The sequence below is a fragment of the Tetranychus urticae genome, chromosome 3, assembly GCF_039701765.1.
Source record: "Tetranychus urticae isolate SD_2017Ah chromosome 3, NJAU_TeUrti_SD_1.0, whole genome shotgun sequence".
Taxonomy (NCBI): domain Eukaryota; kingdom Metazoa; phylum Arthropoda; class Arachnida; order Trombidiformes; family Tetranychidae; genus Tetranychus; species Tetranychus urticae.
Genome location: NC_142960.1, coordinates 12,209,867 through 12,223,533, shown reverse-complemented (window position 1 = coordinate 12,223,533; position 13,667 = coordinate 12,209,867). Strand labels below are relative to the sequence as shown.

The following is a 13,667-nucleotide window of genomic DNA, read 5'->3' as shown; positions in this document are numbered from 1 at the left end:
TCGCTTCAACTCATCACAAGATTTGTGTGCGAGTAACCATTCAATTTCATAAATCAAGAATCGAATCTAACAACATAAATGATATGAGAACAGCGGAGTTTTAAATGAAAATCGAAGTGATCTGTTGTACAGAGACAAAGAATTTTATAAATGAGTAAAATTTTGTAAAATAAGACCGTTTTCTAATTTTCTATCGAAAGTTATTACATGAGTAAAATGATTTTGGTGCTCAATAAGTTAGTTGCATTCTGAAATGAATCCTTTTTTAGCAGAAAATTTGAATCCAATGAGTCCACCAGCAAACGCCATTATGAATACTATTGTCCCCAATCCAATTGCTAAATTATAATCATTCGACTTAGTTGGTGAAGGTATTATTAATGAAGATGGCTGTGGATTAGTTTTGCTTTTTCCTGTAACTTTCTTGTGATTTATGTGAACTGAACAAATTTTGTTGTTGCTTTTTGATAATTCAAATAGTCCAGATTGGTTAGCATTACTTGGTTTCAAGTTTGTCAATATACAGCTCAACAATGAAACACTACTGTCGGAAATTTTCTCATAGTCGATTGTTTCACAAAACTCGAAAGTAAAACAATCAACATCTTTATTGCACTCGGAAGCACAGTGTTCTAATGATAAATCGTCAAAGGCTCCAATAATTGATTCTTTCATGTTATCTTTCAATGCAAGTCCAGCTTTATGTTCATAATCGAGTTCAGATTTTTCTGTAAAAAGTAAAGAGATTGAATATTAATAATTAACTGATATTATTTAGATTTCAAATGAATGTTGGATTAAAGAAAAGGTTTTTACTTGAATAATGGGAACATCCAGCTTCAGCCAACTTCCAGTTTGTTGCATTTATTTCATGAGCTTTATCTAAATCAATATGATTTACATGTAAGAAACAAATAGATTCATTTCTGCAGAAAATGGGATGAAAAAAGGAAAAACTCATTAGAAATGTCATGTATTTTTTAATATATTGAATCAGTTGTTAATTCGAATTAGCTAGTGCAATAGAACTCATCCAATTGTTTCATGTTTGAAATAACAATAATCTATAAAAATACAAATGCTTTTATTTACGCTTCTTTAATTATTCAACATTCTTTTTAGCACTATTTTTTATCAATATAATTAACTTAAAAAACTATGAATATTTATGGATGACAGATCCAAATGCATTTAGGATTGATTGGAAGCACAAGCTCTAAAATATTTGTTCACTTGCAATGCTTGTGGCATCCAAACTTCAGTCTTATCGCAATTTGTTTGCAAATAGACAAAAAGATCCATTTCAAAATGAAATCCGAATGAAAAATAAGCTGAAAACACTAAATATTCATACTTCATTTGATATACACTGTGTTCAATGGCATTAAGACCAGCGCCATAAATGGTTTGTTTGAATGATTTAGCAAACATTTGATATTTTGAAGGACATAGTTATCAAGTTAATTCAAATAGAAGAGGATATTTTACAAAAAATAGCAAAAGAGATCATAAAATGATCTAATATTCAGATTTTATTGATTTAATCGAAAAAATTTTGTTCAATAGCATTAAGACCACATGATTAATTTCAACATTATTGCCTTTAATAATGGTTTGATTTACCTTGTTTTTCGATTACTTCGATCAACCTATCCTTCATTGACATGATAACCCTTTGAATCATTGTTTGGTCAACATTCAGCCATTCCTTCGAGATTGATACTTTTAGTTCATTTACGTCACGATACTGACGTCCATTTGCATAAACTTTGCGGGCTCATATTGACCAAACATTCTCAATCGGATTCGAATTAGGCGATCTTGCTGGCCATTTCATTACCTCAATAGATTGCTTAGATAACCATTCTTTGGTAGCTGCAGAAGCGTGGATAGAGGCATTATCTTGTTGGAATATTGCATCATTTCCGCCCAATTCTTTGATTATTGGCAGCATATATTGATCTAATAATTCAATGTAATCTGCAGAGTTCATTGTAGTTTTGCAAAAAGCAATATCAGTTACACCATTGTAGGCGATTCCTGCCCAAATCATGACTCCACCACCTTCGAATTGTCGTTTGGAAAATTGCACTTCCTCTTGATTAAGATTCCTCCAGTAAGATTTGAAACCATCAGGACCATCGAGGTTGAACCTTTTCTCATCAGAAAACATCATTCTTAGCCAATTGTCAACAAAAATCAATGTATTTCCTCGCGTATTCCAATCTATCTTTAATGTGAATTTCTTTCAACGGCGGCTTTGCATTTGGTTTGCGGAACTCGATATATTCAGCTCTTCTTGCAGCATTATAAACGGTTCCTCTTGAACAATCCAAATTCAGCTCCCTTCTTGTCTCCTCACACGATTTCTTTTCCTGTGTAATGTGACACCATTGTATATAATAGCGAATTTAACACAAAAAAGACTAAGAAAACACAAAATAATGAAACAAATGAACTAATTACAACAAATTACTATTGATATCTACTGTTGAAAATGTCGAAAATTGTTTGCAATCAACCCTTTTTAAACAAAAATTAGCTTGGTCTTAATCCCATTAGACGCGAACATATGGGTCCCGAGTGTTAATTATGCTAAAATTAAGATTAACTTAAATCCAATTGTTTTTACTTTTCATATTCTTATCCCTAGTCAGACAATCAACAGTTTCGGAAAGCTTTAGGTGCTAAACAAACATTTAAATTGAAAAAATATGGCAATCAGATGCTGGTCTTAATGCCATTGAACACAGTGTACTAAATTTATGGTACTAAAAATGCGTTAAGCAATAGATTTTTCAACAAAAATGCTATCAAAGATTTAAAATTCTTAATATTATAATTGACTTCTTATTGAAACGATTGTTTGTTAGAAGAGGTCCTGAATCAACTGTTTATGATCTGCGTTCTAGTTCATTACTCATATAAGATAACTTTCGTGGCAAGTTTGATCTAAGTTTTGACTTACCTTTGATTGTTATCTTGGCAATAATCGAATGATTCACAATTGAAATCATTTGATTGAGCACATCTTTTAGCACAATCACCAATTGGTACATCAGATATGGTTGAGACGGCATCAAGAACTAAACTTTTGCCAGGATACTCATGGAATAGATTCATAAATGATTATAAATTGAAATTGAGAGACAAAATTAATTTAAGAAACACAAATTAATGTAAGAGTAAATTTACTTTGATAGATGTTGCACCCATCTGCATAACTTGTTTCGTCTTCAAGTGCGTCTTTCAATGAACTCGATGTTTCTCCACTCAGAATACATTCATTATTCTGGTTAACACAATATGAAAGTGTATTACAATCATCATCATTTAAACAAGCCATGAAACAATCTTGAAGAGTACTTTTCTCGATCTTGAATTGTGCTTCATTCAATTGAAGATCAGTTTTGATCATCGGGAAATCTTCAGCTCTTAAAGGATTTACACCACTTGTATGTAGTTCCTGGGAAATGTCACCAATCTCTTGAGGTCCACTTACAATGAACAAATCTTCAGCTGTTAGGTCAATAAAGGCTGATAGGACTAAACGAAATTCACCGGATGAGACTTTATTCCTTATCTGTTGCAAAACGTGTGGTATTGTCGATAAATAGTTTTTGCTAACCAATGGTGCAACGTTAAGCCGTTGAACATTTTTTTCATAATAAGTACATTCCTCACTGTATTTTGTTTCGGGAAAATATAATGAGTAAAGATATTTAAAAGTCATGCAGTCAAAATTCGAACAATAACTAAAAGCTTTACAAGTTGAAGTTGCACTGCACAATTGTTCGCAGTCTTCCAATCTAGATCTTTTCACGATATTTGAAGGATTCGTAATTATACATTGATTCGTACGGCTATATGCATCAATCAGATTCACATGATCATAAAGCTTAACAGTAACATATATATTAGTATCAACTTGTTGTGCATGAATCGAACCAATGCGATTTATTGGAATGAATGAAGTCAAGTATTCTTCTGTTGATTGCTTAATTGCTTGCATATTGAATTCACTTATCCATGGATTTGAAAAGAAAAGTTGAAACCAAGTATAGCTTCCTGGTTCTTCATAACAACCAGAAACATCGAATCGATCACCATAATCAATGTAATGGTCTTGGTAATTAATTATTGTCACTTCAACTTGAGTTGCAGAATCAAAGGAATCATAATAATAATTACTTCTATCTTTGGTAAATATTATTTTACTCGGAACAGAATTACTGACATTTGTAATATAATAATAATCAGCAATGGCACTAAATCTATCGAAGAAGAAGTCACTTGCTAAGTATTGTTTCACTCGAAAAGGTCCTAAAGGTATCTCACCAATAAAATAGGAATAATATGATACCTTAGCCAAATGCTCAAAGAGATTGAAGCCGTGAGCTCTATCCAAGGGCCAATAGGTGAGTAGGTAAGGATCTGAATAGTCTGATGGACGATAATGACATCGACCAGTGTGTTCATCAATTTCAAATCGCCTCAAAGGATGTGGCATTTCAATTGAACGAACGAAATCAGTTTATTCTTGGATTACGAATGAAAAAACATCGCCTCGTTTCATTACTCGAGCAGTTGATTTTATAGGATCACGGTCAGGATATGTGATTATCGCTTCCATGTCCATAGTGAACTCTTTTACTTTCATAAAATCTGGTGGATGATGATTATAAACAATTTCATCATTACAATCATAACCCAATGGATAAGGAATCGGATCATCTGGAGATATGACCAACGGTTTGAACATGTAAAAGTTGTAAATATATTTTAACTCGGAATCAACTTGCTTTTTGATTGTTCGAGTCTCATTGATTGAAATGACCTCCTGAGTCTCAACCCATTTAGAATAATGCAACGAGAACCGATAAGGCAAAGAGGTCTTAACGTCAAAGTAAAAGTCGATGTAAGGTCCATTAGGATTCGTACAATAAAACCAGTGATTAACAGTACGACCTTCAATCAGATCAGATCCTACGAAAGAAGCTTTATCACTTATACTCTTGGCATAAATCATCAATCCTGTTGGTCCCAAGTGTAACAAATCTTTGAAAATCTTTGAATTGGTGACAATATCAACTGGTTCGAACCAATCTTTGATCGATTCAATCTTTTCATTCTGGGTTAAGTTCAGCCTCTCACATTTATTTTCTCGAACAGCAATCTTTTCCTCTGTCGAATGATAATAATAACGTCGGTTCATCTTATCTTGAATGGTCGCTTCCAAGTCAATAAATCCAACATTCTTTTTCAAATCATAATAATCGTGGACTAAATTGTTTCGAGTTGGATTAATGACTTCAACAGAAGCACGATAACCTGTTTGTTTATCAATTAAACTGAGAACATTCGGAACTTTTAATTCGCCCACTTTACCCCTTACAGGGCATTTGAAATCATCACAAAGAATTGAGTCAAGTAAGCAAAGAAAAAAAACAGAAATTTTGGGATCGATTTTCATCTTCGAGTTAGTTTTTGTTGTTTGATGTTTGAGTTGTGACTAAATGAAACACTCTCTTATTTTAATTTGACCAAAAAATAATGAAAATTAATGATATATGCTAAGAAATGCACGTGAATTTTATCCAGGAGGCGTCAGAAGAACATTTGATCTTATTCATATTAGGTGACAATGATGATTGTATAAATTAGATTATAATTATTATTAGCATTACTTATTGTTTATTACAATCTTATTTTACATGGAATCCTCCCACCTCGAACAAATAACAACTTGCAAGTTTATTTGCGACAAAAAACAAAATCGAACCCAAGTACTTTTCATTATCATGATCCAGGATCTCACATTTCATAATCATTCATCAATATTATTAACAACTATTGGCAAGTGTCAGTGTATCTGATTGATTTCATGATTTTTTATGGCTCGACGAAAGATCTGTTGTGCGATTCATTAGCAATTGTTTCTCAAAGTAGAGGATAATTTTGAATAAAAACAATAGTCTTACTTTCTTAACTTTGTCCAATTTAACCTGAAGTTATTTACATTTAGAGTGGCTAAATATTAGCAGCGCAACGAAGTGCCAGTTTATAGATTCATATAATAACAATCGCAATATATTGATAGCAAGTTCTGAAAATGAGTCTTCCTACCTACATGGCTGAAAACCAGTGGAAAGTTTAATGGTCTTGGTATATTGAAAGATGAACCAGGAAGCATCTATTGGAAAACTTATGCCAATTATTTAGTGAAGTGAGTTTAGATGATTTTCAATATTATTAGTCTTTTTATTCATTCATTTAATGATCATTTTTTATTGCTGTCAGGTTTTTCCAAGGTATCCTTTCCTTAGTATCAATTTTTGAGAATTCACTCCTGAAAATGAGCCTAATTAATATTAGAATATTAGAACATTTAATCTGATTTGTATAAGGTGACAATGATCGAAAATCAGATTATTGTATAAATTAGATTAGAACTATTACTTTTTGTTTATTGCAATTTTATTTTACACAAAACCCACCCACCTTGAATAAAAACAAACTTGTAAGTTTATTTAGGACAAAAAACAAGATCGAACCCAGAGTACTGTTCATTCATTTACTAATCAATTTTCGGGCATTTAATCTTGTAAATGAGCCTACTGTCGATCTTAAACCTGGATGGAGATGGAAGCTTATTACTTTTGGCAAAAGAAACAGTACGGTTTGGTAACTAGGAAAAGCAGGCGATTAAAACTGGGTACTTACCCTACTAGTAGGTGTCTCTGGTTTCATTTCAGAGACTAAAGTTGACATGACTGCCTAAAACAGGTTCATCTATTGAACCTTATAATACAACGGAAAGCTCATAAGAATCGTTTGTTAAATAATTTTTATTGAGCGATATTTTGGTATGCAATATACAAATGCATGAGCCGAATAATTGTTTACAATTCATTTAATCAACAATATATTTATTATATTTTCTTAGCCATCTGATGGGAAAGCAAAGAGACAAAGGCAGAGAAACCTGAACAAGGATAAATAATCATAACTCGGGAATAATCAACAGGAAAGTTTGCTATTGAAAATTTTACATGAATAATATTCCAGAGTTAAATCAACAGATGAAGATTTTAATTGAAAATTTCATTTTTATCACTAATATCACATGGTGGCACTTGACAGACTTTAATCAATTCGTTTCCAGTTAATTCTTTAACAAGATCTTTAACTTCTTGTGAAGGTGAAGCTTGTTTAGCCTTTGAAACAAACCAAGCTTTAACTAATTAATAAATAAATAGATAGTAAACAATAATTAGATTGATTGTATTAAATCATAATCGATAATTTACTTACTATCAACTGCTGAATCGTCAATTTTAACACAACTTGCTAACACGGCTTCATCATATGTTTGGCGAGCCCAATAAGGAATCCAAAATTGACCTCGTTTGCCATCTGAAAGCAATTTCAAGATTGTAATTCTTTGTATAAATTTATCAAAATTTATCGTTTACCTGAGGTTGTGATGTCGAATGAAAAGGGATCAAATATAACCAAGGAATCACGCACAGCAGTATCATAATATGACTTGCCATCAAAATCACCAACAGTCATTTCGATATACTTGTCCAGAAATGAAATAACATCACTGTTATATGATTAATTGGTTGATTAACTTTGTGAATAAAAATTCTTTTAATTGAAACTAACTTGTCTCGAGCATTTCCTTTCTCAATAACGGCAATCTTTCCAGGATATAAGTGGTCGATCTCAATAGTATTGTACACAGTTCTCGGGACAGTTTGTTCACTTCGACCTAAAACATTCCAATCACCTTCGATCTAATTGAATAAAATAATATTAATAGTGATAACGATTGAAATGGAGGACAACTTACATTTGAAAAGGCCCAATCATCACCTGCAAGTTGTTCTGCGTCAGGACATGAACCTTTGATTTTAACGGCAAATGAGCTTGAGATTGCAAGAGCAATTAAAGCAACAAATAAAGTTGACTTCATTTTTAACGAAACTTTTGATATGCTTAACGAATCAAGAAAATGTAACGAACAATTGAAACAACAACTGTAATGACTTGGAATCTTGCGACAAAATCTCTTTTTATACACGAAATCCAAGTCGAGTGTTAATACATATGTCGAATCACTGTCAATGCAGATAACAATAGCTGATGAGCTAACCTTTAATCATGTTATTAAATGAATTTGCAGCATGTTTAAATCACCTTTTTCTTGATCGTTCCATGAGACTGAGAGTCAATTGTTTCTTTTATCAAGAGACAAGTGACCAATTCATTATTCAAAATGTTGGATATGAGCGTAAGCTAGATGTGAATCAGTACAAACAGTTACAAAAACTACATTTGTTACGTCGATAAGGAAGAGGTCGAGTCAAAATTGACGGCTAATGTTATTGTTATTCACTTTGAAAGGCATTTCACATGTGCAACATCATTTTGATTAATAAAATGCATCAGTTATTGTTCTTGTATCAAGGAAAGACATTGGTTTCAAAATTTTCATGTCTCCCTGTCAAAGTGTCTTGTAATGAATGTAATTTTTGTATCTTTTTGTACCTATTCATGCATTGAATTGAAGTAATAGTTTTCAAGTTATTCACATTTCTCTTGGCTAGACATGAGCTTCCATTTCAATCCATAATTGCAGTCAAAAATACCGATCTTTTCAGTACATCTGGCTTCCTCTCATCTTTAATATTTAGGAATAAGTAATTGACTAATTGTTTCTTGATAATTTAGCAGAAAAGATTGACTCATAGATACACCAAACAATCAAAAATGGCGATTTAAACATCCTGCAAACTAATTTAACAACAGAGCCTTGAGTATAACAAAGCAAGATCACAATAATAGCAGGTTTTCTAGAGCTTGATCTTTTCGCTTGCCGATAGTTGACGAATAAATTAAAGGTATAATGTTGACTGAATCAATTGTTCACAGTTAGTTAATGGTCAATGGTAACGATTAGAAGAAACCAGAAGTTCCAGTGTAAATGAATTTTAGATTCTCGATTTTTTTAAGAAAAGGTTGTTCTGAAGAGTTACATTACATTACAGAGTAAACGTAAAAATATTATGTTTGACAAATGCATCATACTTATTAAGAATGAACAAATCATGACTGCTCATCTTCAGTTTTCATCTGATGTTGATTTTTAATTTCCAATAAGTTAGTTGATGAAATGATTCCTTTTTTAGCAGAAAATTTGAATCCAATGAATCCACCGACAAACGCCATTATGAATACTATTGTCCCCAATCCAATTGCTAAATTATAATCATTTGACTTAGTTGGTGATGGTATTATTAATGAAGATGGCTGTGGATCAGTTTTACTTTTTCCTGTAATCTTATTGTGATTTATGTAAATTGAGCAAATTTTGTCGTTGCTTTTCGATTCTTCAAATAGTCCAGTTTGATTAACATTACTTGGTTTTAAGTTTATCAATGAACAACTCGTCAATGAAAAACTACTTTCGTAAATTTTATTATAGTCGATTGTTTCACAAAACTCGAAAGTAAAACAATCAGGATCTTTCTTGCACTCGGAAGCACAGTCTTCTAGTGATAGATGGTCAAAGGTTCCAACAATTGATTCTTTCACATTGTCTTTCAATGCAAGTCCAATTTTATGCTCATAATCGAGTTCAGACTTTTCTGTAAAAAGTGAAAAGATTGAATAATTAGTGAATATTGACAAGACTTTGAGCAAAGGTTAGATCAAAGGAAAGGCTTTTACTTGAATAATGGGAACATCCAGCTTCAGCCAGCTTCCAGTTTGTTGCATTTATTTCATGAACTTTATCTATCTCAACGTGGTTAACATGTAAGAAACAAACAGATTCATTTCTGAAAGGAATTGGGATAAAAATAAAATAAAAATAATTAGATCTATTCATAGATGAATACACAATAACTTTTCATTTTCCTTAACGAATATCATTATTGAGTATTATACCCAGTGTAAAATTTTAAACCACCTTTTAGTTCAAAATACTAACTAATGTAATAAGATATTCAAACTTTTGTGTTAAGTTTAGTCTACGTTTTGACTTACCGTCGATCTTGGCAATAATCAAATGATTCACATTTGAAATCATTTGATTGAGCACAGGTTTTAGCACAATCAACAATCGAGACTTCAATTATTGTTGAGACGGCATCTAGAACAGGACTTTTTCCAGGATATTCATAGAATAAATTTATGAACGATTCTAGATTAAAATTAAGGAACAAAGTTAGTTCAAGAAACTCAAATCAATGTGACAGTATTATATCTACTTTGATAGATGTTGCATCCATCTGCATGACTTGTTTTGTCTTCAAGTGCGTCTTTCAATGAACTCGATGTTTCTCCACTCAGAATACATTCCTTATTCTCATTGATACAATATGAAAGTGTGTTACAATCATCGTCATTTAAACAAGCCATGAAACAATCTTGAAGAGTACTTTTCTCGATCTTGAATTGTGCTTTATTGAACTGACGATCAATCGCAATCATAGGAAAATCTCCAGCTCTTAAAGGATTGACACCACTTGTATGCAGTTCCTGCGAAATATCACCGATCTCTGCAGGTCCACTCACAATGAACAAATCTTCTGCTGATAGTTCAACACTGTCTAAGCGAAATTCACCGGATGAGACTTTATTCCTTATCTGTTGTAATACGTGTGACATCGTCGACAAATAGTTTTTGCTAATCAATGATTCAACTTTGACCGTACCATATTTAGCATACAAATCGCATTCTTCACTATATTCTGTCTCGTAAAATAAATATTTAGTTGTAAAAACGATGCAGTCATAATCCAAACAATAACTAAAAGCATCGCAAACTGGGTTCGTACTGCACAACTGTTCACAGTCATCTACTCCAGATTTTTTTACAATATATGAAGGATTCATAATTTTACTTTGATTCGAACGGTCATAAGCATCAATGAGATGGACACGATCATGTAGCTTAACAGTAACATATATATTGGAATCAACTTCTTGTGCATGAATTGAACCAATGCGAGTTATTGGAATGAATGAAGTCAAGTATTCTTCTGTTGATTCCTTAATTGCTTGCATATTGAATTCACTCATCGAAGGATTTGAAAAGAGAAGTTGAAACCAAGTATAGCTTCCTGGTTCTTCATAGCAACCAGAAACATCGAATCGATCTTCATAATCGAGGGAAGTTTCTTCGTAATTAATTATGGTTACCACAATTGAAGTTGGAGAATCAACGGAATCATAATAATAATCACTTCTATCTGCGGTAAATATTACTTTACTCGGAACAGAATCGCTGACATTTTTTGTATAATAATAATCAACGATGGCACTAACTTTATCCGAGAAGAAGTCAGCTGCTCTGTATTCTTTCACTCGAAAAGGTCCTAAAGGTATATCACCAATAAAAGTTGGTGAATCATCTTCAGGTGGTTTCATTACCAGATATTCCAATAGATTGAAGCCAAGATCTTGATTCAAAGGCAAACTGGTGAGCAGTTTAACAAATTTAAAAAAATCTGGCGGATAATAATGGCATTGACCAGTGTGCTCATCTACTTGAAATCGCCCTAAAGGATATGGCATTTCAATTGAACGAACGAAACTAGTTTCTTCTTGGATTTCGAATGAAAAAATATCGCCTCGTTTCATTACTCGAGCAGTTGATTTGATAGGATCACGGCCAGGAAAGGTGATTATCGCTTCCATATCCATAGTAAACTCTTTAACTTTACTAAAATCTGGTAATGGAGCATGAGAATCGCTATTTTTACGCTTACATCCATAACCCAATGGATAAGGAATTTGATCATCTGAAGATATGACCAGAGGTTTGAACATGAAAAAGTTGTAAACATATTTTGACTCGGAATCAACTTGCTTTTTGATTGTTCGAGTCTCATTGATTGAAATGACGTCCTGAGTCTCAATCCATTCGGGATAATACAACGAGAACCGATAAGGTAATGAGGCCTTAACATCAAAGTAAAAGTCAATGTAAGGTCCATTAGGATCAGAACAATAAAACCAATGATTAACAGTACGACCTTCAATCAGTTCGGATCCTATGAAGGAAGCTTTGTCACTTATATTATGGGCATAGATCATCAACACTGTTGGTCCCAAGTGCACCAAATCTTTAAACATCTCTGAATTAGCGACAATATCAGCTGGTTCAAACCAATCTTTAATCGATTCGATATTTTCATTTTGTGTCAAGTCCAATCTTTTACATTTATCTTCTCGAACAGCAATCTTTTCCTCTGTTGAATGATAATAGTAACGGCGATTCATTTTATCCTGAATGGTCGCTTCCAAGTCAATGTATCCAACATTATTTTTCCCATCAAAATAATCATGGATTAAATTATTTCGAGTTGGATTAATGACTTCAACAGAACAACGATAACCAGTTTGTTTATCAATTAAACTTAAAACATTCGGAACTTTCAATTCGCCCACTTTACCCCTCCCAGGGCATTTGAAATCTGTACAAAGAACTGAGTTAATTATTAATAAGTAAAGAAAACAAAGATAAAAAGAAAAGTTGAGATTGATTTTCATCTTCAAATCAATTGTTGATTTAGGATGTTGAAGTTGAGAAAAGTTGCTTCGATATTCAATTTTCCATGAAATAATCTAATTCAAACACTCTTTTAATTTCATTTGAGCAAAAAGAATCTGAAATTAATTAAATTGTAACAATTTACTTACTAACATGCAAAGGGGCGTCAGAAGATCATCTAAGTTTTAATCTCATATTAAGGTGAGAATGTGTCAAAATCAGATTATTATACAATTTAGTATCAATTAGCTCCACATTTGGAACTACAAATATGATTGAACATGGATATAAATTCAGTTATTTCATCTTTAAATTCCATTAATTCTATCAATTTATGCTCTCAATGAAGACCAACATTCCATCAGTTGAATTCTATCTATTATTCATTTAATCAACTATTCAACATGATTATTACTTATTGTTTATTACAATTTTATTTCCCTCGAAACCCACCCACCTTAAACAAATAACAACTTGTATGTTTATTTACGACAAAAAACAAGATCGAACCAAGAGTACTTTTCATTACCATGATCCAGGATCTCAAATTTCATAATAATTCTTCATCGATATTATTAACAACTATTGACAAGTACCAGTGTCCCTGAGTGGCTTCATGATCTGTGGAATTATGCCAATAACTGGAGCCATTTGTGGATTTATAGTTGAAAAATATCTCAGATTTTAGGTTTTTGATGAAATTGCTTTCACAGTTGAAACTTGGATTTCATTTTGTCCAGCAGTAGAACCAGATTTTATTTTACTGTTTAGTTAATTTCGTTGACGATTGTTTTCTCATATAGCCTTTGAGTCTTTTAAATGATGATTGAGTTTATTGTACTCACAAAGTTTTCAGTGTCAATGGAGTGAAATAGATGACTCGCCATGATCGATGCAGCCTCTAATCATACTTAAATTAACGATTCTAAACAGCACGCTGGTGTACAGAGGGAATCTGCAAAAGAATCATTATTAATACTTGCTGCTTTGTATTGCATTGAAATCAAATGCAATCAGGTCAAACAGGTAGAATCTTGCTATTGATGAAATCGGATTTTTAGCTTGACATAACTTTTATGCTGACAATTGAAAAAAATCA

General features: G+C 32.3%; 2 protein-coding genes across 3 annotated transcripts; both read right to left on the bottom strand.

The window, feature by feature from the left end:
* Window positions 1-156: 156 nt before the first annotated feature.
* LOC107359358 (uncharacterized) lies at window positions 157-12,716 on the bottom strand. Of its 2 annotated transcripts, none has more exons than XM_089268619.1 (4): window positions 10,281-12,716; window positions 10,057-10,213; window positions 9,739-9,848; window positions 157-728 (listed from the first exon to the last, which is right to left on the bottom strand). In XM_089268619.1, the coding sequence occupies exons 1-4, from the start codon at window positions 12,565-12,567 to the stop codon at window positions 238-240; spliced, it is 3,045 nt and encodes a 1,014-aa protein (XP_089124745.1). In that variant the 5' UTR covers window positions 12,568-12,716; the 3' UTR covers window positions 157-237. The 2 variants fall into 2 exon arrangements, with proteins under 2 accessions (XP_089124745.1, XP_089124744.1); XM_089268618.1 differs by lacking the exon at window positions 157-728 and adding an exon at window positions 8,982-9,656.
* On the bottom strand, window positions 6,913-8,047 carry LOC107359481 (uncharacterized). Its single transcript, XM_015925958.3, has 5 exons — window positions 7,859-8,047; window positions 7,672-7,802; window positions 7,476-7,609; window positions 7,315-7,416; window positions 6,913-7,240 (listed from the first exon to the last, which is right to left on the bottom strand). The coding sequence occupies exons 1-5, from the start codon at window positions 7,979-7,981 to the stop codon at window positions 7,092-7,094; spliced, it is 639 nt and encodes a 212-aa protein (XP_015781444.1). The 5' UTR covers window positions 7,982-8,047; the 3' UTR covers window positions 6,913-7,091.
* Window positions 12,717-13,667: the final 951 nt, after the last annotated feature.